Raw genomic sequence first — 21,938 nt, forward strand, 5'->3', positions numbered from 1 at the left:
ATGAAACCATATCTATAATAATTGAAGGATAGAGCTCTGTGCTCAATATTCTGAGCTGGTACAAGAAATTTAATACGTAAACTCGAGTACAGCGTGCACCCGCCTTCATTTAAATAAAATAAACATCGCAGGTTCACCCATGTGGCCGGTATAGGCACAACACAGTGGTATTTATCCTTGCTAAGGAGTACAACTTGAAGAACTTGAGGACCATTCACAGACTGGACAGGCTCACGTCAGGTTAGTTGAAATGCACACACTTAATCTTGATTGAGTGGATATCTGTAACTTCAACTTTAGTGATCTGTATTTATTAGTTGTTTTCCTTGGTAATTGCGAATGAGTTCGATTCCAAGCGAAATTAGAAAATTATGACTAAATAAATTCAAAACCCTCGTTAAAATTAAATTAATTAATAAAGCTTTTTATAAATGTGACGAATACTTAAATGATCCTAATCCTTGGGAATGATTTGCTCCAGTTCGAACAATTTGTATTAAAAACGTGGCGATTGAAAAGAGTGACGGAAAGTATCTTGCCAGTTCTTCTTGCCCGTTCTATGCCCTTGACTTGCGAACTGGTAGTAAATGTAAATTCATAAGTGTACTTGTTTACCTAGATAAGTAAAGATATTTTGTTTTGTTTGTTTTGTTTATTACTACTGGTGGGATTTTTAGATTTTTGTTTAATTTCAAAATATCATCTTATCTATTCGCATACTATATTCGACGATGAAGATTGGAAATATATGTTTCTGCAAATTATGACTGGTGATTTTTTTTTAAATATACTTTCACTGAATCATTTTTTGTGCATTTCAAAGTTAAACGCTATATGTGGCTGACAACTAGTGAATTTTGCAGTATTACATAAATGTGTAACAACTAAATAAGTATAGTATATAGATAATAAAGTATTCTATTACTTTTCGAGATTTACATCAGACATTCTGTTTACGCCAATTTAATTCAAGCGATCAAGAGCAATGGATAGTAAAGTCTCGCCTTATTTTAGGATTTTCACTTGGCAACAAGCTATAGATTATGCCTGTGTTAACAGCTCGTTATTTCTTAACCAGGTCTCTTGCTATTCGGCCGTAGTCCAAAGAAGGCAAGACAGATGGAACATCAGATTAGGAATCGGCAGGTGCAGAAGGAATACGTATGCAGGGTAGACGGTGAATTTCTTGAGTGAGTATATCAAATTTGAATTATTTGAGAGAATTTTAAATAATAGAATTATTTTCATAAATCTAATTATATATCATAATACTAACTATTTTTATTCTGTTCCTGGCATAAGAAGAAAAATATCTGTTAACAACGGGTTTTGTTATATTAACAGTTCGTTATAGATTAATTACAATATAATTTATCGTAGCACCTTGGTACCATCTTGCATATATACGCGCAGACGGGACATAATTTGACGGCTAAATCTTGTCAGACAAGATTTAATGCATTAGTTAAACACATATTGTCTGGCTGTTGATATATTTGGAATATAGGATTTGATAACGTATAAACAGTATTGTGTCAGTATATAAAATCTGTTAAGAATAAAGGTGATATCATATAGTGACGTATTTTTACGTAATTATAGAAGCCTCAGTTCGTTTGTAGCGTTAGATGTTTGAAAAAACTTATGCGGTTTTCAAGGTGATTTAAGACGAACGTATAATCTAATATATAATAATAATAATTTTATCAAACAATTTTTTACATGTCGGGATTAATAGTGGAAAAATAAATTTAATCTAAAACTTCTCTTTCTGTCATAACATTATTTTTATTCAACTTCCATCTTGCTTTAGTTTCCATTTTAAGTTATGCCATGACTTAAAGTTAGATGCGGGCAAAGTTACACGCTATGATTTTAATTGCTTAATTAATAGTAAATTATGCGTTAACCGCTGTAATTATAAGCCACACAACACTTCATCAGTATCGATTGTGCTCAAGGAATATCTTAGTGTAATTAGCATTCAAGTAGTACAATATTGTTGTAATGAACTAATTCTCTATAATGTCATACTTCTTTTTTCTTGTAATGAAAAGTGCAAAAGGATTTAAATATTATAAATATATTATGCACCTTTCTTGTATAAGTAAAATTTCATCTTCAAATCGCTTTTGCCCTGGCACTTTTAATATTTGTTCTTTGACTGCTTCAATACGCCTATCTATGAAAAATATCTATATCGCTGATTATATATATACGTGTATACCTATTGTTCAAAACGGTAAGCCTGTGTGTGTGGTAATTACGACATGGTATTTGAGTTATTTTAATCTCGTATATTGGAGAACAAATACATTTAAACGAATGTCACGTGACCTATTTTAAATGTAGGCGAACTTTTTACAACCCGTAATAACAGAAATTACAGCTCTACGATCACCCTGTTATCATCGTAGTTTGCTACGTTGTTTTCGTAGCACTATTACGATCTGATTTTTACTATTGGAATTTCATTGTATTTTTCATAGTGTATTTTTATAAAATACGAATTAAATTAAATTTTTATAAATAGCTGCAACCGCGAACTTCGTTTCTCATTAATTAGATTTTACTGAGTCTACCTGTTTAGTACATACCAACATGGAACATTTTGCTATGCTATCCTAGAGACTGATCGGTTTTCCGGAATGAAATCTTTTTAGGTTGTTCTTGATTTTTTTTCTGTATTAACCTCAAAGTTCACAATTTAAGTTTTTAATAATGAAATAAAAAATAGGAGTCGATTGTAAAGGACTGAAAATTCAGGGTTATATGTATTATATATTATAATTTTTTTTATCTAAAATTGGAAAAATAATTTTTTGGGGTGGATTACTCTTGACATTTAGGGGGATGAAAAATAGATGTTGTCCGATTCTCAGACCTACCCAATATGCACACAAAATTTCATGAGAATCGGGAAAGCCATTTCGGAGGAGTTTAACCACAAACACCACGACACGAGAATTTTATATATAAGATGGGACAATTTATGGGACCCACCTCCATTGAAGGGACAAAAGATTTCTCTTCTATATATATATTATTTTAACTTAAAGAGTCCTTTCTCAGTTGGGATTATTTTAATTTGTTATTTTATAAAAAAAAATATTTATTTTTCAGAGAAGAGATTGAATGCACAGAACCAATAGAAGTGGTAAGCTACAAGATAGGTGTATGCAAGGTGTCGCCGAAGGGCAAAGACTGTTCTACCACGTTTAAGAGGCTTGGTTACAATCCTCGCACCAACACCAGTGTAGTGCTGTGCCGGCCTAAGACAGGAAGAATGCATCAGATCAGAGTACACCTTCAATTTTTGGGTGAGTAATTCTTCTCTAACCCTCTTAAATAAATTATCAGTATATAAGTTGGATATGTTTCATTTTAATTCCGTGTGAAATTTTGTATATATTTCAACAAATATCTTGGAAGCTGGAATTTGAGATTAACAGATATATTACAACTTAGGAAACATTTCAAGTTTTATTAATTTTGCCTAAGTACTTTTTAAAATATAGGCATCCATACATTCTTGAAGGGGACACGCATCATAAAAGTAAAAAGCCAACGTTGACAGATATTTGTAAAATAGTTTTCTATTTCTGTAAAATTTAAACTGAACTAATAGAATAGTGTAGAAGCCTTTAAAAATAATAAAAGGTGAAAAATAATAATAGTATGATGAAACTCATTGGATAAGGAATATTCTCAATAAAAATGAAAGCAAAAATAATTTACGGACGATCTCAAATCGAGAAGGGGAAGGGGTGAGTTTTTAAGGATAAAAAACGGTTTATCTCAATTTTCGGTAAAACTAAAAGTTTTATGGTAAAACGACAAATGGAAAAGTTGTAGATAGTAAAAAGATCTAACACTTTTGTTTTTATCCTTTTTTCACATAACCTCAAAATTTATGTGAAAAATTCAATTCTTACATTGATATAATATTCTCCTCGTTTTCCAATGGAATTCATCCTACTATTATTTTTTTTTGCTTTAAAAATTATCGACCCTGGTCTATAACGCGCTGATAAGGACAGTAGACACACAGAAACTGATCAAACAATATTGGCACTCGTTGTTTGACAAAGCGTAAATATGTTAAATAGATAAATTCAAATAAAGGCTGAACATTTCTTAATTAAACAAAGGTATCTAACGGACACCACAGTTTTGACAGTATATATTTAAAGGTTTTAGTTGTGAAATACTGATATTGATATTCTAACATACCCTTAATATATACGCCTAGTCTTTAAAACGACCATTAACACTGAATAAGTTATGTGCTTTAATACTCTCGGAAAGTAAGCCCCTTCATCAGAGAAAGGATTTCGTAGTTATTTTTACGTAAGCCTCTCTAAAACTTTACGAACTACGATACAGTTCAACCCATACGGTTAGTTGCGAAACTAAAAAAGCGCAAATTAATTAGCTGACTATGAGAGTCATACTAAATTGGATGTTGTATCATTCTAATATACTTTTCAAATTAAGACTAGCAAAAAAATATATTCCTTCACCCTAATGCATGATTACTCATTTTGAAGGAACTAATTGTTGTTCGTTAAAACAACAAGTTTTAATCGACTACATGTATGTGTATAAATTATGTCTTACACAAATGATCTAGTCTCGATACACTTGTACATATGTACATATATACATGTTATAAGTATAATGGCATTATTTAACACATACTATATAGACATATGTTGATCTTATCTTTCAATTTGCAAAATCGAAGTTTTTTCTTAATGCATACAGCCTCATGGGTTGGTCGTACCATATAGGTGAAGTTATATTCGTAACAAAATTGATAGATTGAAGATCGCTACTATTTAATCATGAACTGTGGCAAACCGCCAGTCATATCCACTAAAGAACTCTTTTTGCATGCAATTATGAAGTCTGAATAGTTGGCGAAAAAGTTTCAACTTTCGTGTTGCCAATTTTCATTTTCAGTGCTTGTTAAAATTTCTTTTTTAATTTCTACCGCTGCTCTTCACAATGGTACGGCCACAAGCGTCTGATGTTTTTTTTTAACTCAACAATACCTGTTTTTCTACGTCAAATAAATTATGCATTTTACTTTTGGCTGCACTCATTTTGCTTGGGTTAGATTATTACAGCGCTGCAACACTCCATTAAATAAAAGTATGGACTTTTTTATTTCTTTTTGAAATGATTTTTATATCCGTGTTGACAGTAATTATGACATACCTGATTGAAAATAACTCATAAAGCGCATAATTATTTTCCGCAAACACTATTTTTATCCATTAATTTTGTAATATTTGTACATATATATTAACCAGTGGTACTCCAACCTGATTATTACTGGGCATGAGATTTCTGTACTGCTTTCGTTATTATTTTTTTCTAACGGCTAGTTGTTTATCAGCCTTTTGTGGCTCTCATACGTCGCCGACTTGTTGGGTCTAACTAAAGCATTCCTATTTCCTCACGATGTTTTCCTTCACAATACGAGCGAATGTAAAGTTCGCACATAGACATCCTACGACCTTAGGGATGAGAGTGAGTCGTCAATTCCCCTAGGCCGGCAACACACTCGCGTGCCCTCTGGCATTGAGAGTGTCCATGGGCGGTGGTATCACTTAACATCAGGTGAGCCCCCGGCCCGTTTGCCCCCTGTTCTATAAAAAAGGGCCTTAAAGGAAAGGCCCTTTGTGGTCAGGATATAGAGAATGTTATATTATTTTTATTTCAATCGTCGCTTTAAACAATGCAGGTTCTTAATCACTCTCTTAATACATTTATAAATTTACTGCAGGTTACCCAGTAGTTAACGATCCGTTATACAATCATTCTGTATTTGGACCGCTACGGGGCAAAGGCGGTGATACGGGAGGCAAGTCTGATGAGGAGTTAGTGAGAGATCTGATTGCCATACACAACGCTGAAAACTGGCTCGGCGTGGACGCTGCTGATGATGACATGCTCTTTTCTAAGCCTCCTACTGATGATAAAGGTATTACAAATATTGAATTGAATCTGGGTTTCGTTATATTATTAATTGCAACGAATGCATTACTGTTTATTATTATTTAACTTGTTGTTGTTGAGATTTGAATATTATTTTCCCTACTGATCTAAATTGTGTCGGGTGTTAACTCTTGATTACTAATTTTTGACTTAATAGTTATTATTCATAATTGTTACAGTCGGCGAAGATGAATGTGATACAGGACCAGCTTCACGAGAGTCTTCACCAAGGTTGGAATCGCCGGCTCCTGGGATAACCCCATCTACAGTCATGACGCGTAAGTTCTCACTTCCTATATACAGATCATTTAAGGAAACAAATTATATACATCTTAAAGTGAGGTTCCTTAAGCTCAATATTGGTATTTGTCTTAGAAACATCGTAACAACTTGTGCCATCCGTCCATGCCATTATTATAATTACGATGATTATTTATGTTCGTTTTGTTTTCATTTGTAATACAGCTGCAAGTGATATCGCCGCTTCTGAACACTAACTCCGGGGTTTTTGGAATAAAATGTAGAACATAATATATAATACAGTGTAACTTCTATATAACGACGCTCAAGGTGCATATTGTGAAGTTACAAACATCTTTAAATGGAAAGAAGAAAAGTCTGTATTAGAAAAAGATAAAGTTTATTTCAGACTAGTGTTAGTAATTACATAAAACACAATTGTTATCTAAACGCTAATGCGTAGTCTGTTATTTTTGCCTAGCGTCTTTTGCTGCACCAGAAATTATGTTGTATGTTTATACTTATTTTATTCATATCTTTCGATGTTGAGGCATCTTTGCCAAATCCCAATTTGTAAACAAAAGTTTAATGCTAGTGAAAGTAAGTTTAATGCTATGTAGACAGTATCATTGTATGAAATACAAGCTAAACCCACCAAAGCCGAGTGATTTCGACGCCTTAGGGAATTTGCCGTTAGTTAGTTTATACTATATGTGTTCTCTCGTGTGTTTGATGTGTTTTTCTAATCATTTCATTTGTTCAGCGACTCTAGCCAGTCCGTCCAGTGCGTCGGAGGCACCGGTTGAAGAGATGTGCAACATTGCTCATTCGCCAGTTCTATGCAACGACGACTCTAGTGACGCGAAGGTTTGAATTTTGTATATTACTAGCGACCCGCCCCGGCCACGCACGGGTGCAATGCTGATACTAAATACACTACAGAAAATCTGTGAACATTGTATATAAAAATGTGGGTTATCCATAAGAGATAGACATCTACCATCACGGAACCTTCCTCTTGAATCACTCTATCTATTTAAAAAAAACGCATCAAAATCCGTTGCGTAGTTTCAAAGATTTAAGCATACAAAGGGACATAGGGACAGAGAAAGCGAGTTTGTTTTGTACTATGTAGTGACAAGTAATGTAATATAATAATTACGTTTTGTAACATTAACAAGTTGTAACGTAATTGTAATTCATTTTTTAAGCGATTGTACAATTATTTTTGTGACTCATTATATTTCTTGCTATTAAGCAAATGAGTTAATATATATATATATTACTCTAAATATCAATGTATATAGAAAAACAATTTTTTCTGACACTCGAAAAATATCGAAAATGCAAATGCAGAGTGCCTAACAAAGTAGACTAGTTTTTATCATTTTATATTGACTACACAATTGCATATAAAAGGACAATGATAAGTACATTTTTGCTCAGTATGACTTATTCATATATCGAGTGTTTCATATTTTAATAGTGCCTTCAAAATTTCTTAATGATTTTTATTGCTTTTCCTGTAAACTAATGTAATTACATTTATCATATTCTGACCTATAGCCACAGGATTAAATAGAACATAACGATTTCAGTCGGACAAAGTAACTGTAGCGACACAGACGGGATGCAGTGCTCCTGGGGTGCCCCCTCAGGCTCCGAGTGGGTCAAACGGGTCTAGTCCTTCAGACGCGTTGACAGCTGATCCTCATTGCTACGAGTGCAGGGTGCGCTATCGGGACCCACGTCCTAGAGACCTCATTATGTATCTGCATGCCTGGAAGTATAAGGTAAACTTTAATGACGCGAGCATCAATTAAGAACTACAGAATCTCTTCTTAAATAATTTTTGCTTAAATGTCAAAGAACACATTATTTTCTTAACATATATAGTAAATATGTTTTTATTAATAGGGACCAGGTTGGGAATACGAGACGGAACTTCCACAGTGGGCTGACGTTGAATGGGAGGAAGCGGATAGTTCATAGTTACAGCAAATTGTACCACTGGGGACGCTTCTTGCGGCTTTGCGGGTGTAAAGTGTAATATTTGCATGGCATTAATCTTACATTGTTAATGGCAGCAAAGTTGATCGTTGATAACATTTATTGTTGATTTTAATTGATCATTATTAATTGATAGATCGTTGATAGGTAAAAATGATAATTGTTGTGGTATTACAAATATGACAATAAAATAGACGTATTCTGGTCATTTCTCCTCTTCTGACACATATTGTAATCTTGGATTTATTTGATTTAAAAAACAAGTTGGGTATAAATATTAAAAAGATTTTGCCATGTAAACAACTTTGTAGTCGCGGGTTGCGACCCTAGTGGAAAGATGAAAAATCATCGTGGCTGTTATAACTTATCCAGATAAGTTTTATAATTAATTTAAGGTAGACGTAAGTTTTTTGATGACAGTTGCAATTATGCAAATTCTTTTGTGTGTAGAGTTTATTTTAAAATGAAAATTTTACTAAAAGTACCTACCTACTTACATTTTATGGAGGGTAGCCTTAAAAATATTTCTTCTTCAATTATTATTAGAAGTTTTTTTAGTTCCTATCGGCCTATGTTTCAAGCTTTTGTAGATATTGTAAAAATATCAGTAATTAATCGCTTTAATATAGCAGGGTCTTATAAATATCATCTCATAATTATTTCACTGTATTATTTGGCATATTATAAAATTGTAAATCTGGACCAGGTAAATTTTCTTAAACAGTTAAAACTAGCGTTTAAATAAAGTATAATAGTATATAGAGCCACGTTAGGAAAATTATAAAAAACAGCGCAGTGATGTCTGCGCTGTGAATTATAACTGTTATTCATCACTGTTAAAATAGCATGTTATATTTCATATAATTTTTCACTTGTCTTGTAACCTTAGCGTGGCTCCTGATGTAGGCAAATCATTAATATAATATTAAAATTTTGACGTTTTGGCTTCCATAGTGTAGTTTGTAAATAAATTATAATTTCATTTTCCGCATAATACATGCATTTATTTAAAAAAAATACCAAAGTAAGGAGGTTCTAATCTCCAAAGATTAAAATGCCAGATAGTCCATAGAAGCAGCACATTTAAAGACATTAAGTTTTTTCATAAGTTTGCGTGTTTTGTCGACAGCTTAATGGATTCTGAAGGACTAGAACGTTTGAGTCGTCGACTTTTAGAAATAGGAATCAATTTAGTTAAGTTTTTTGGATTGTTCGTAAACGTAGATTCATGTAACATTAGCAAGTATTAAAATAAAAGACAATTCTTACTGTAACTTTGATAAAAAAAATATTTTCACGAGCTTTCTATAAATTAATTCTATGGAAATATATATTTTTCGTACTTTTAGTGTAGAAATAGCGCTTTATCGTACCTATTGTTTTGTTATATTTCTGTAGTGCTTTCAAGTATCCAGTTTATATGCGAAAGAGTACCCTACCTTAAACTAACTTTGATTTGCTTTACCTGACATTTGACATATTCATAATAAACAAGTATGACCATCATCTTAGTTAAAATCACACTGCAGTAATTGACACATACATTGTCCACAGAATATAAACAAGATCGTACTTGTGTAATTTCGTATTGAATCAAGTTCTATACCTACTTGCGCTGCCTACATTACACTTCAGCCTTTATTCATCACTAAGCAATTAATTAAATGTGCAAATGGCTACGCAATGTAAGATGAATTTGGTGAAATACCTGCGAAAATCGTTTGTTAGGTTTAAGGTGGGTTATTAATGGTTGAACTTTATCGATGCTGTAAATGTGCAAGTAGTTTGTTAGCGACCGATAATCTGTTTTGGGATCAACTCTTATTGGTAAGATTTTTTATAGTTATCGGAAACATCGTCTTATTTTCTTCTAGTAGTCGCTGATTGTCACACACGGATTGGTTAATTTGCTTAGATATGAATTTGGTGTATAGCAAAATTTTATAAATGTGCTTAGAACAAAATGTAATGAATTAATAATATGTAATTAATTTTGTTATTTGTTTCGTGATAATAAAGGAACGAGGGCGTTTATACGTCAAATTATCAACAGATTTTTCGAAGCGTATTTATCACAAGCTAAAATATTTAATATTAAATGGTATACAATGGCATATCACCCAATAAAGCCTATTTCTATATGTCGTAGGCTTGCATATTGTTGTATTTTTATAGTATATAAGTATTTGTTTATGTGTAAAGCTCGCATACGTTTCTTTTTTACATCATTTGGAGCTTTGAGCGGTTTATTTATTTGTAAGAAATTTTCATGTGCCTTCAAAATAATGAAAAAGTTGATATTGATAAAATTGTAAACGTTTTTCCGATTTTTTATTAGGATAGGTTTGGAAAAAGCTAGGGTTGTTCAATTGGCACAACCCTATCTCGATATAGGCACAATTTTGCACATTTTCTTCATTTGCGTTGTTGTTAATTGCCGATTAGTGCCATAATGGCTAAATAAGTCACTTTTACGGTTGCATAATTTTCGCAGAACTTACAAAGTGAAAAAATACAAAACATTACTATCGTGTCAAATAGACAAGGTTATAAATCAAAATGACTTATAACCTTGTCTATTTAATATACAAAAGAAATATTTCTTACACTCCTTACAATCTGTGTTAATTGTCATTGCCAACTAACTTTATGTCAATCCGTTCACATCATGTAATTCCTAAGCGCCATCTGTTATCACGAAATAAATACTCCGACAAACAAACATCTCATCGTTAAATTGTGTTACTAGATATTCGTATCCTGTGGTATCAAAGCGGAAAACAAGTGGATTGGCAATCCTTCGATGTAAAGTACCCGTCAATAGATCATGAAGCGTCATGAAAAATGTATGAGTCGGTTGCAACACTTCTTACCATATTGGATAGTGATGAACTCCGAGCTGCATTCAAAAGATCGAATAATTTCCATCGATTTACAATTGAACACTGTGTCTTAGTAGCATGAAATTGTTTACAATTGGTACAGAAATGTTGATTTATTAATTAAATATTTTTTTAATAATCTGTTTACACAGATCTCTTATTCCGAAAACACAATTTGACACAGAGCAAGAAGAAGTACTAAAGTTATGTCATAAACTAATATATTTAACACCATAAATGTAATCTATTCTGCGAAAAATATGAAATCGAATGGTTTTTCCAATGTTGTGTTTTTAACGAATAAAGAAAGACATTTTTGTTATTTTGTATAAGTATTTGGTAATTAAGAATACATAGTGTCTCCTTCTTTAGATACGTGTTGTAATGATCATGTTTCCACATAAAATTAATTAGAATAAACTTCATCATTGAATTATATTGTTTTATTTCTCGTTTATGTAAATTTTTCTCCCTCAAAACTACAGAACCTACTATAGTTTGAACATGAGTATTTGCTGTGTACATCATATGATTTGGTTTAGAGGGCACAAAACCTGTATTGGCAAAACGTGGTTAAGACAAAAATTATAAAACAAAAATTAATCTAATCACCTATATTAAATTTTTTTAATGTCTGTAGTTGAAGTGAATGTGTTTCAAGCAGTGAACATTATCCCTGCATACCTACTGCCGCCTGCAGATAGCGCACGGTTGGCCAAATATCACCAAGAGTAGAGTTGATCATGAATATAGCCTAATATTATACTAGCGCGATTTAAGTAGTTAGATAGACTTTAATCGATAGTTTTCTGATTAAAATCTGATAATAGTTCTCATAAAAACTGCATTTTTTTGGTAGAATTAAAAAAAATATCCAAATAAGGATTGAATTAGATTAGATGAAAAATACAAGACACGTTCTGATACTCTAAATGACTCTAACTCTGAACGTCATTGCCGCTGGGTTTGTTGACATCTTGTACATATTAAGTTTAGTACGATTTTACTAACAATCAATACTATTTACCACTTGTGACAATTTCAGCCCTTTAAAGCCAGGAATGTGGTCTTATTGTGTATTTTTCAATCATGCATTGAAAATTATACCTGCAGGCAAGTCGTTGTAAACGCAATTAGCCTATAAACCTCAAAATTTGTTAAGCGTCTACAAAATTCTACTTGGGTATAAAACCATATTGATTTCGATTTTCGGATAAGACACAGGCAACTTTTAAACTAAGGTCTGTTGTTGAACCTCAGCTTGTAAATTTTTAGATGGTACGTACATACGGTAAAAAACGAAGTAACCGCTCTGAAATTAGAATACAAATTGATGCCGTGTATACATACAACATAGGATATTAGACACTGGTAAGCAAAAACTCATTTATTGAAACATATTTAAAAGCTTGTTTATTTTTTAATTTTCTATTTACTCAAATATATAATATAGGTCTTCTATTATAAGTAACTAACTGTGACCTGTCACAAAAACAAATGCCGGTTATTTATAGCTAGTTCAACCATTTGGCTAAACGTAAATTTGCAGTTAATTGCGTAACAGTTAACGTAGCAGCACTTAAATATACTCTCAACGGGCTTGTATCACGCTGTGAATGAATAATGGTCTTTGTAATCTGTAGGTTTTATTCTAGAGAATTCGTCGAGGGAGACTTTAAATTGTCTTATATGTCACAAATTGTATTACATATACAAAAAGTTAAACAAATGAATACCTACTACAAATGATATCTAAATCACCTTCGTAAAATATAAATAACAAATATTATTTTTTTATATAAAGAATTAAAAAACTATATTAAGGCTGGTTGGTATGGGAGGCTGGTTGGTACCATCCAAAACTCATTCTAAATGATACACATTATGGTATGTGACCAAGCATAACCTGGAGATATATTAATTAATAAAATGGTATAGTGTTAGCATCAGCCATTTAATTTCGACTATTTAGAGTCTTCTGCTTGGTACGTTTCTGTAAGCTCATTGCATCGATCTACGCAATCGAAATAGGTGACGTCAAAAATTATATGAAAAAATTATTAATCTACAATACTAGATATGTCGTATCAACATATAATATCTATCTAATAAAATTAAAGATATGGACTTCAGTCAGAAACCTAAAATTAATTTACCCAGTATACTATACTAGATAGCGTCAGCCTCGGAATTTTGAAGTGGTACCTATTCATTAAAGATACCCCTGTATTCATAATGAACATAAATCACTTTGTAATGCAAAATACAATTCGACCGTAAGAGAGAAAATGTATCTTAGGTAAAGTATACTGCCACCTCATTTAGTTTGTGAAAGGGCTAGCTATAATGTAACAACTCTTATATGTAACTCACAGTCGTCCGAATGAATTTATAAAAACGAAAATAAATTGAAGAGATCAGGTAGTCAACAAGAGGTCGTAAAATTTCTCGCCCAATTGAGATGAGGAAAACATTTGCAGAAAGGTAATTTTAAGCCTATTCTGGTTTATTATGAATTTATTTATTTTATTTAAAAAAACACAATCGAAATAAATGTATATAGAAAATACACTTTTCATAATAAAACATGTTTTGTTGTACTATTTGTCATTGTGATAGTATCATGTGTTTAAATTTTAAAGCCATCCCAAATAACTACCAATGAACGAGTATTTTCCGCTTTTTGTTGTCTGCTTTCTAATATTATTCAACAAAAACTATTTTTAAAAGTTTATACAATAACTATTCACCGAATCTCAAAGGGTTCTGTATTAGTTACTTATTTCACGAATGAAACCTTAAAGTACAATCATATTTTATTTCATAAGTTATAAAAGTTCATATAATGCAGGCTCGTATTCATTATTGGACAAATAATATTTAATTACAAGGGTAGAAAAAGTCTTAGCTATGCCATACGTAGTCTACATCTCTTTATTTATTTACAGCATATATGAAACAATAATTATTCACTAACATACATACTATTTTACTACCAATAGCTTCTTTGGACCAAACGAAGGGGTTGTGGAATCTCTAATGTTTTACTGATCGGCTTGATTCTCTCTCTACGCAGAGACATTGCGTCTCTGTGCGTTTTCTACATAGTGATTGTGTATGTTCTGAAGAATTGTTTGGGTTTGTCCAGTCCGTTTCACAAGGCATTATCTTTTGCAAACTAGGGAGGCGCAATCGACCCCCTTGGTGGGGTCGGAATCGAATCGGTGGGGTCTTCCCTGAGAGATACGACCTCCAAAGGCCGGCAACTCACCCACTAAAAATGTATGTCCATGGGTGATGACTGGCCCTTTTTGGCCGTTCCGGAGGCTCATTTATCGCCCTACGATATAAAACTACTTAAAAAAAACAACCCACTTTTAGACGATTACTACTGATGACAGATGATGATCTCTACTTACTGAGAAATCTCAGTCCTGTCACATATCTTTACGATCCTGGTGCAGAGCTGGAAAAACGAGATCATAGACTTTTTACAACTTCACTTCCACCAACACAATATAATATTATAGAAACAAATAAATAAATTCTCAACGAATCCAGCGATCTACAAGCCTTCAGATCTTAGCATTAAATTTCAACATTTCTTCATTTTTAATCGTCTTGACACGCCTGCTGCAATAACTTTTAATAATCAAGGGTTTCCCTAGGCTCTGAATCCGTACCTGTTCCAACAAATAGCAATTTCGAAAACCTGAAAACACGAGTTACGATACCTAGTAATTTTACCGCGATTCAAAATTTATGTTTTCCGACTCTCTATTTTATTACTTGACTTATTTTAAGACTCTTAATAATCGTATTATGTTTTCGTGCGGAATGTAAAAGCGCGTGAATATTTTTATTGCTTGATAGGATAAATCTATAGATGGATAGATTATATGCGTTTTTTTCATGTCTTTTTTAATTTTTTTTATTCTTTAACTAATCAAGGCGTACGTATTCTTATAATATTAATAATTTAATATCTTAATCAAAAGATAAAATGTCAAAGACTAAACTTGAAACTTGGTTGAAACTTAAAACTGAAAAAAGGCCACAGAGCATAGAATACTGATTGGTCGGAAAAACTCGAAACCATTCATTAGCTAATTGCGATTGGTTAGTTTCCGCCGCAAACCAACAGTTGAAATAGGATTCGAATTTTAAATTTGGAATCGGAACATCCGTAGAGACTCGTTTTGTAAACAAGATGGAGTTTAAAACATTTAATTGTTTTTATATACGACTTTTTTTTTAATAATTGATATTTTCGAGAGAGAATTACTATTAATATCAATTACCTATTATACAGGTTAGCCAAAAAGTCGTGGATAAAACGCAACTAAGGGTTAGATGGTCTTATCAGCTACAAAATTGTTCTACGACAGGTATTAAAGCCCAACGCCTGCAGAGTTATAATTTATTTTGCGTTTTTAATAAGAAAATGGACTTTTTACTAATTCTTATAAAAAATCGAAAAATTAATCAGTATCTTTTTCATACTAACCACTAGATTGGTACTGATGAGTCCTTGTGTTACTCATGCTATTTATGCTTTTTTATTGGGTGTATTGAAGATTGTGGTGTATCGGTGTATTAATTTACTTAACGAAATACATAGGATAAAGTATCTTTTTCATTGTCCGTTGAGTGAGCTGGCATACGTAGAACTTTTTCCAGCTTATTTATTTGATAGAGCCTATAATATTTAGTAAATTTCTTGTATTTTTTAATACATAATTTCGAAAGAAAAGTAATATTCTTTACAGATTGTTCACTTTTGTCAATTTAGGTCACCTGTTAAGGCAGGAGTGTTTTTATAAATAAAAAAAAATTATTAAGTTTTACGAAACTAACGACCCCAATTAAAAAAAATATACTACCGAAAAGTGACCAAAACTTGTAAAACAGTTACAAGTTTTGGCGCATTTCATAGGGATTCTGAAAAGGCATTAAACATGGCCATGACTGGGTCTAATATCTTTCTAGGGCGTAGAAACAATACGATTGTAAAATAATTGTTATATAAAAACATTTTGCAATAAATGCTAAAAATTCCTGCCTCTGACCACAATACTTAATCTGCACCGTCTAATAAAATTCCTACGTAACCTACGGAATGCACGTCTGTTGTTAATAACTTGCTCCCTAGCAATTTTATTCTTAAAAACGCAAAGTTAACTTATAACTCTGCAGGGGTTGAGCTTAAGGACCAAACCTCATGAACTATAACTTTGATTGTCCATAATAGGCTACTATACACATTGCTTTCAATAGCCCTAAAATATACCCCTGTGGTGGATTAAACTTATTAACCGAAACTGGTGGTAGTGGTTAGTGGTGCCATCTAGTGTCAACTATTGAAATTACTTATTTTACAAATTTATTTCAACAGAAGCTTATCGATAAATATATTTACTATTATTAGAAAATATGCCCGCGTTATCGTCCATGTTAATTATTTTCACCTATATGTTGAGCAGTGCATCAACACTATTTGTGGACTTAGTTCCATAGAATGCTCGCATAGACTTTTAGATATTATACTAAATATAATAATTATACTAAATTAGGTTCAAATTACCAACAAACTGCATACTACTATAAAACTCTATTTAAACGTAAATAATATTTTCACAGACCTCAGTGTATTGCGAATGGCTCATTGTGATTCAGTAATGTTGTGCACGATTTGACGTCACTACGCCCGCATGCGGCCGCATAGTAAACACCTCTGCCTAATTTATGTAGAGCGAATACTGCCTTGTATATTCAGTTTATTTATTTTGTAATCTTAATTCAACTTAAAAGTATAATATTTATATATATATTAAATCGACAGTTATCACGTTTAAATTGATATCTTTATAACACATATTATGTAAAAGAAAATGATGGCGATTCTAGAGTCGCAAAGAATCTGTTATCAGTTATCTGACCCTGTTTGCAGAACATGCAATAAATTTAAATTTAAATTTTTTAAATTAACATTTTGATTTTACTCGGTCGGGGTTCAAACGCTATCCTTAGTTGCTGAACTGCTTTTGTTTTTGGAATGGAATGTCGCTATTCGCCTGAAGGCCGTGACAGCTCAATTTGGGTGACCGGAAACCGCTTTTTCCCGCGACTAGGGCAGGAGCGTCTCTGCGAGTCTTGGACCTCGGGTGGTCAATAGTCAAAAGGTCAGGACGTGAGCTGACTGGAGTGAGTGAAGTAGGTACGAAATAAGGGACCTTGTGAAGGCGCTTGTTACCCTAATCTGATTTGGCTTTTAATTTGTGATTAACTACGGGGATTGGATCATCCGGAAACGTTGGACCGTGTCGGGGTCTCTCTTCTGCCTTTTCTGTCTGGACAGCAAGCTTGAGACTTTCACGTCTATTTATTACTTATTAAATGTTGACGACTAATTGCAGTAAATTTAAAAATTATTATAAATATTATATTATTTAGTTAGTTATAGATATGAACCTTAGTTAGTTAGTTAAGTGTGATTCATATACTTACCTAATTTCGTGCGTTCGAATCACGACTACCGTCTGTCCGCCAATGGCATTTTCTTTCCATGTGTCAAATTAGCACGCCCCTGCGTCGACGGCAAACATGGTGAGGAAATGCATGACATATGTCAGAAACAGAAGGCTTCACTTGTCTATAATATAAAAATGATCGAGGAAACGGATGTAATCTGACACATTGACCCATTTAAAATTGTATGGCGAAGTATACATAACAAAAACCAATTACAGCAAAGTACGATTATCCCTAAACTTACTTAAAGCCTTATTAATGGTATCATACCATCACAAACACTCGGAAATGAGATTTTTGATCAAAAGGTCGGTCATTAGGTATCCAAATGATCCTAATCAAGTGCCTATCAATCACATTGTGTCATTGTAGGGAAAAAGTTATATCCGGAGTGGAAATGGAGTTAGAGTAACGATGACTTTGTTATTAGATAAGGGGATCGGCGTAGGTATTGGAATAGAAAAAGCAAGCCTTAAAACCAATTCTTAAAAGACCGGCAACGCACTCGTGAGCCTTCTGGCATTGAGAGTGTCCATGGGCGGCGGTATCACTTAACATCAGGTGAGCCTCCTGCTCGTTTGCCCCCTGTTCTATAAAAAAAAGCAAAGTATAACTTATAAACCTTCGCTTCGTTAAAGTCATGTAAAATTGTAGTTGGATTAATTACATAGAATTTTATTCAATTTATGGAAAAAGTTGAGAGTCGAAACGGCAACACTGGTTCTTCTGTAGTCATATGAAAATGTATTGCGAGCATTAGCAATGCGATTTTTAGCTTTAATGGTGTTATCGTCAATGGATTGTATATAAGAAGACGATATATATATATGCGAACTGATATTAATAACTCCATGATGTAAAGATTACCTACTGGCAAAATTATAAATGAAATAGAGGATAAAATCTGATGCTTAAGGCTTCTAGTCACTGGATTTATGTACTCCTCTTTTTTTGACCCACGATGTATCTAATGTCATTTTTTTCATACAAATAATTTCAAGTGAAATGTTATTAAACTTTGATTGCGAATTTTGAAAACTTAATTAGAATTTAGCTAATATAGAAATTACTTTCATCCAAATTCGAAAACTTTGCAATTAACATGCTTTGTTGTTAATTTACTAAAAGTCAGATGCATGGCGCGAGTTCCAAGTTTTTCCTTTCTAAAAGCAAAAAGTTTGAAATTAATTAATTACTGGACTGTCTGTCGAAGCTGATTCTTTACGAAAAGAATTCGTGATAAAACGTTTTCTATTCTTCATTTAAAACTTTCTACAGAAATCACGTAAATTTTTGAAATTGCATATTTAATGCTCCTTTTTTTTAGGAAGTAGTAGTCCTTTATACTAATATTACTTAAATCTAATAATAATCTTAATCTATTAATAATTAAACCTTAAGATGTGGTTTTTAATTTCCGCGCTTGAACCAAGGATTGTTCTTTCTTTACGGGCAATTTATACATATTCAAATCAAAGTCAAATCAAAAATGCACATTTGAATGCCTTTTGAAGTTATACTCGTGCGCGATGGAGAAAAATGATGAGAGTGAATTTTCGTTGTGCCCGCTCACCAACACCAAAATTCGACATCGTAAAGTTAGGTCTAGGTGGCATAGAAATCGAGAACTATGTTCAAGTTGTATATTCTAGTATTTCCATATTTAATTTACACGTGTTTCGTAATAACGAAATAATTAACATTCAGGAAACTTCGGAGTTAATTTCTTAAAAAAAAAACTATGAATTAAACTAAACCTATAAGACAATGTATATAACTCGTGGAAGCAAAACATTTATAAATTAGTTATCTAATGGGGATTGTTGTTATTTATATTTTTAGTTTATTATGTGTGTGTGTAATTTTGTTTGTAATATATTATATGTATATATATATATATATATATATATGTATGTACTATATATATATATATATATTATTTATACATATATATATTATATATATGTGTGTGTGTATAGTGACAGAATGTCAAAATGCCCAAAAAATTAGGCCACCCCTCTTGTCATGCTGAAATCGTTAACCCTTTATAAACGGCCAATTAACTAGAGATAATTATTTTCGTTTATTGAATGAACATTTTCCAAGCATAACTGAATTGGAATGGAATACTCGCCTGATTAAATTGTAGATACTAATTGACAAGTTGTTGCTTATTAAAAGCCCTTTGAGTGGAATGGCGCAAAATCAAATATTTTATAATATTTTCAATAAAGTACGGTTTTAAGCTATGATTGTTTTAAAGAAATAACATTCTCTTGAATTCTTGCCTGACATATAGCAATGGCGAAGTTTTGACTACAAATGAATATTAAGATTAGGAGTTAAACATTTAAGCTTTATTGAAAATTTGCATAACAAAAACAAGCACGAATAAGAATAAAATGAACTGAATTAAAATCAAAATTGAATTTAGCGCGTCTAATTTTTGCGGCACAGTCCTGACATCGTTTGAAAGTCAAAATGTTTAAGGTCCGCCATATTTTATCTGTGGATTGACATTCAGTTTGAAATTCAAATTTGGAACATTTGTTATGCGAGCGAGGCGAGGGCTTAACACGATCAAAACCAGAGGGGGCTGTCGACGGTATCAAATGACGATTTCGTGTCAACAGAATTATAATTTTCTCCTTTCTCGTAAAGTAAAATATAATGAAAGTCAATAAATTGTACTTACTTATTCCTTAAAATAACACACACAGATACGCAAAACAAACTGAATTTTAGATTTTTGCTCTCCGGGATTACATCTACTTGGTTGAGTCAACTCGAGTTCAACTTTAACTTAAGCCGTTACAACTAATATCCGCCGACTTTTCCTATCCACCCTATCGTATGCATTTATCCCACAAAATAATATAAGTATTATCTACATATGTAATAACCAATACATATGAACCTTATATAGCTGTGGTATGTAGACAAAGTAAACACGCCAATTATAATTAATATATTCGTACTTTCAACAATTTGTGAGTTTCTCCTTGATGAAATAAATTACGAAATTCAGAATTCACCACATTAAATCTAATACTGAAAGTTTTACAGCAACTAAACAGCATTGTTACCGCAGCTGGGCGGATTAAAATTTGATAAAGCGAAACTTTTGGCTATTCGCCTGAAATTCTGTACTTATGTATTTTACAAAGCAGTTTTTGCATATGGGTAGTGCATAATCTTGGATGGCGCTTACACCAAACCGTATAATATTTCAGTGCTATTCCAGAAAATTGTTATAATTTTTAAATATCCAAGTTAGACGGATGGATTTCAATAAACAAATTCCCCAACAAACAATAGTTGATTATTATAATGATTTATTCTTAATTATAATAAAACGATGTTTTAAGTAATATATGTAGTTTATTTAAGTACAACCATTAGGTGCGTACGCACAGAGCGAGCAGCCTCGCGAGGCATTTGCCGCGCAAAGCAGCGACAGAGCGCCCGAGTCACCGAGTGTCGGCTTTTTAATTTGCTCACATGCGCCTCAATCGTTTACCACGCGCTATAGGCTCGCGCAGCCGCCTCAGGATATGTTTTCTCGCGATTCAAATGCCTGTCGAGGCTTCTCGGTCTGTGTTAACGCGCCTATGAAAATATTTCACTCACAAAAATATTTCACAACAATCTATTTTTTACTTCATTTAATTTATACATTAAATTAATATTTAAATTATACATAAATCTTATTTTTTTGCAATCCTAGCAAACAGAACCACCAACCCGTCATTTGCGGATGTTGAATTGGGTTCTAATGAGGTATAAGAGAATAATTTATATTACGAACTTAGTGAAATAAATAAATTTGGCTGAATAACATAATCTTATTTCTACAATTAAACAATATTTACAATTATCTCAACCTAACAACAACAGTAATGAATAAAACTATTAAAAGGAAAATCAAAATCAATTTTGAAAGATGTGACTTTTAACGCTGGCAGGATTACCTCGTTGTATTTATGTGTAACTATTTTCGCAAATATAAGTGACATAATATTGACACAATATAGGAATATCTTCAATTATTAAATAGTGGCATTACTGCCATAAGGAATAGCATGGTATTCAAATAACTTATTTTGATTACAAAAAATTACGTAACAACGCTGTGTAGCTAAGATCAACTGAGCAACCTTTGCTTTAGCTGTTTACTAGAATACTTAAAGAAGCAAAAAATACACATATGCTTACCACGAATACCTTATTTTATAGTGCACTACTTATAATTTTGTTACTTTTTGTACA

General features: G+C 32.4%; 1 protein-coding gene across 5 annotated transcripts in view; it reads left to right on the forward strand.

Moving 5' to 3' along the window:
- The window catches only part of LOC110991321 (uncharacterized protein C18B11.02c), a 256,098-nt gene extending 245,336 nt beyond the window's left edge, over window positions 1-10,762 (forward strand). For all 5 annotated transcript variants that reach the window (XM_022256652.2, XM_022256650.2, XM_022256651.2 and 2 more), the window contains 8 exons: window positions 132-240; window positions 1,079-1,190; window positions 3,124-3,320; window positions 5,795-5,992; window positions 6,186-6,284; window positions 7,010-7,113; window positions 7,845-8,039; window positions 8,164-10,762. In XM_022256652.2, coding sequence (XP_022112344.2) covers window positions 132-240; window positions 1,079-1,190; window positions 3,124-3,320; window positions 5,795-5,992; window positions 6,186-6,284; window positions 7,010-7,113; window positions 7,845-8,039; window positions 8,164-8,238 — 1,089 coding nt within the window. In that variant the 3' untranslated portion in view covers window positions 8,239-10,762. The remainder of the gene's footprint in view (window positions 1-131; window positions 241-1,078; window positions 1,191-3,123; window positions 3,321-5,794; window positions 5,993-6,185; window positions 6,285-7,009; window positions 7,114-7,844; window positions 8,040-8,163) is intronic.
- The last annotated feature ends 11,176 nt before the right edge of the window (window positions 10,763-21,938 follow it).

This window comes from Pieris rapae, chromosome 10 (genome assembly GCF_905147795.1).
Source record: "Pieris rapae chromosome 10, ilPieRapa1.1, whole genome shotgun sequence".
NCBI classification, from domain to species: Eukaryota; Metazoa; Arthropoda; class Insecta; order Lepidoptera; family Pieridae; genus Pieris; species Pieris rapae.